This window comes from Phytophthora parasitica (genome assembly GCF_000247585.1).
Source record: "Phytophthora parasitica INRA-310 unplaced genomic scaffold supercont2.6, whole genome shotgun sequence".
Lineage (NCBI taxonomy): Eukaryota > Oomycota > Peronosporomycetes > Peronosporales > Peronosporaceae > Phytophthora > Phytophthora nicotianae.
The window spans coordinates 282,079-284,550 of record NW_008648992.1 but is presented as its reverse complement, the minus strand read 5'-3'; the positions used below and the strand labels follow the sequence as shown (position 1 = coordinate 284,550).

General features: G+C 43.2%; 1 protein-coding gene across 1 annotated transcript; it reads right to left on the bottom strand.

Annotated features, from left to right (window-relative positions):
• Positions 1-806: 806 nt before the first annotated feature.
• On the bottom strand, positions 807-1,253 carry PPTG_21513 (hypothetical protein; the record flags this gene model as incomplete). The annotated part of the gene is made up of 1 exon (XM_008898312.1): positions 807-1,253. One exon carries the CDS (start codon positions 1,251-1,253, stop codon positions 807-809), a length of 447 nt encoding a protein of 148 aa, XP_008896560.1.
• Between the last annotated feature and the right edge of the window lie 1,219 nt (positions 1,254-2,472).

Genomic DNA, 2,472 nt, shown 5'->3' with positions numbered 1-2,472 from the left:
TGGCTCATCAGTTGATATTCAATGACTACGAGGCTGTCAGAACAACGCGTAGCGGTACCGCAGAAGTAGCGGAATGTGACGGTGAACCCACCCACGTCATCAAACCATTCATCGAGCACCCTCGTTATGCTTCAGCGCGAACCCAAGGCAAGAGGGTTCAACGAGTCTGTGGTATGTGCAGCACAAAGTCTTCATATTACTGCGTAAACTGTTCACAGCCCGACTCGAACTCGTTTTTCGGCATATGCGGACCCCGTTCTGGTCGAAAGTGCTTCAGTGATCACATCACTTCAACTTCAATTTGACTTTTCTACGTAACACAACAGTCCATTTCATGCAAACCACATGCTTCTCAATACAAACCTTTATATAAACTAACTGAGGTGGCGCGTACGAGTAGGCTTTCATGACTGCTACCGGTAGGCTTTTGACCTGGGGGATAAAGGTTAAACAGCTTAATATCGCGATTTCGTCCAGGAAATGGGCCATACAAATGCGTAATTAGGCCATCGGGAGTCGAAATGGTCTGGTACTTCAGTGCATGCTTGCGTTTATGACCATTGTAGACAGACTTTTGACTTTGATACTTCCCATCGCGCGAAATGTTACGCGCTTTAGGTCGACAAATACCGCGAACAGTTCCATCTACAAACGCCCAAACGTTTTGCAATATACCACCAGCTTCGAATACAGTATCAGCATAAACTTGAACGTTTTGGGCAGCATATTCATGGTTGAAGAACAAAAGATAGGAAAACTTGACATCGATAATTTCTAGTACATGTAGAAACAAATTCGAAAGGCCACTAGACTTTCGCCCAAAAAACGATTCCAGTTCGCACCCGTATCGGAACCGCCAATTTATAAAGAACAACACACAGGCCTTCTACTCCAGTTGCTGCAGTGCGTTCACGAGTCCGTATTGTGTCAAATTCAAAGTGCGCAACTAGGGATTCTATATGAGCTTTTCCAAATCGAAACTTGGCAACACAATCCGAGTCGGAGAGAGAGTTGAAGTTAAAGGGTGCACGAAGATGAGGCTGAGGAGGTTCTTCCTCGTGAACGTACGCGGCGATAGACGCAGCAAGCACAACGTGTCCTGAATGACAGGCTTCATTCCAAAGGCGCAGTAAGTGCGCCTTCTTTTGGTGTGGGCGAAGCCCAACAGTGAGATAACGTAGGAATTGAGCTTGGTCGCTATCAAATCCCGGGGCTGGTCTTGTCGAGACAAAGGCGGCTGCGCTGAAATGCATGGTTGTTTGCGTGGCTGACTGATAAACTCGAAATGATAAGAGCTAGCAGAGTCTATCCACACCTCCAATTTATAAGCGGGATAGCAGTAAATTAACGGCATAAAAGTACCTCATGTTTCGTAACTCCGAACAGTATATTTGCACAGCTTTTGTGGGTTTCGAACGACTTACACGATCAAATTCGTGGATTCGCCACTGCGGTTAGGCACTAGACACACATGTTCATCTCACTTTTTGCAAGTTGTCGGTTCTGCTAAAAGCCTCTATTATTTTAAACTTTTATTATTTGTTTGACTGGCGATCCAATCAACAGAATCATTTCATACTCTAGAAGAAGGGGTGTCGACCCTACATTTGGTGATGTCGCACTGTAACCGTTTGTCGCACTGGAGCCGACTTTTACGGTATTTCCTACTATCCTATTACTGATATGATATTGCACCGAACTGGTAAGTTTGCTTTTTTTATAATCTTTTGGTAATACTGTCTAACTTGAAACTCGAAACAATGTGATAATAGAAAAACCAGGCGAATGCATCAAAATATGAGGTTTTAGTAGGAATTAGCTGTACATATCGACACAAATGTTGTGTCCGTCAGCATTTGAAGCTGTTATCATCGAAATCAGCTGCTGAAATGGTCACACTTGGGCCTTGGAAAATTTTGGTATGACGTCAGATAGTTCATAAATTTCCAGATTTGAATATTTCGCTCGATTCAAACTAAATTTCATGACTGTGCACCACACGAACTGCCATCAACTTGCTATACTTGATCAAAAGCTGTTCTACAGGCTATACTAGATAGAGAGGTTACTCTGTAACACTGTTGTCGAACGAAGAAGCTGTACCATTGGGTGCCTTCCAAAACCCACATAAAACGGTTTAATCATCAGGGTTTGGGTGGATTAAGGGTGATAAAACGGCTCGTGATAAAACGAGAATTTTGGTGAGACCAAAAAGTCGTATCATCAAAAGTCTCGTTTGGTGAGCTTTAATTGTCTTTTATTACACCCCTCATGTGGCAACCAACTAAAATGTATTTTGTTTTCACTATAGCTTCATAATGTACCCTAAAGTAGAGATCTTTTTTACGCAGCTTGAAGTTCGGCGCGAAACTGCGCGCGAAAATTTAAACTACTCACTTTGGAATCTGTTTTCATTCCTACACGTTGACAGCGCAAGCCTTAATGGTGGGTTCCGTTTGTACTGCTGTTAGT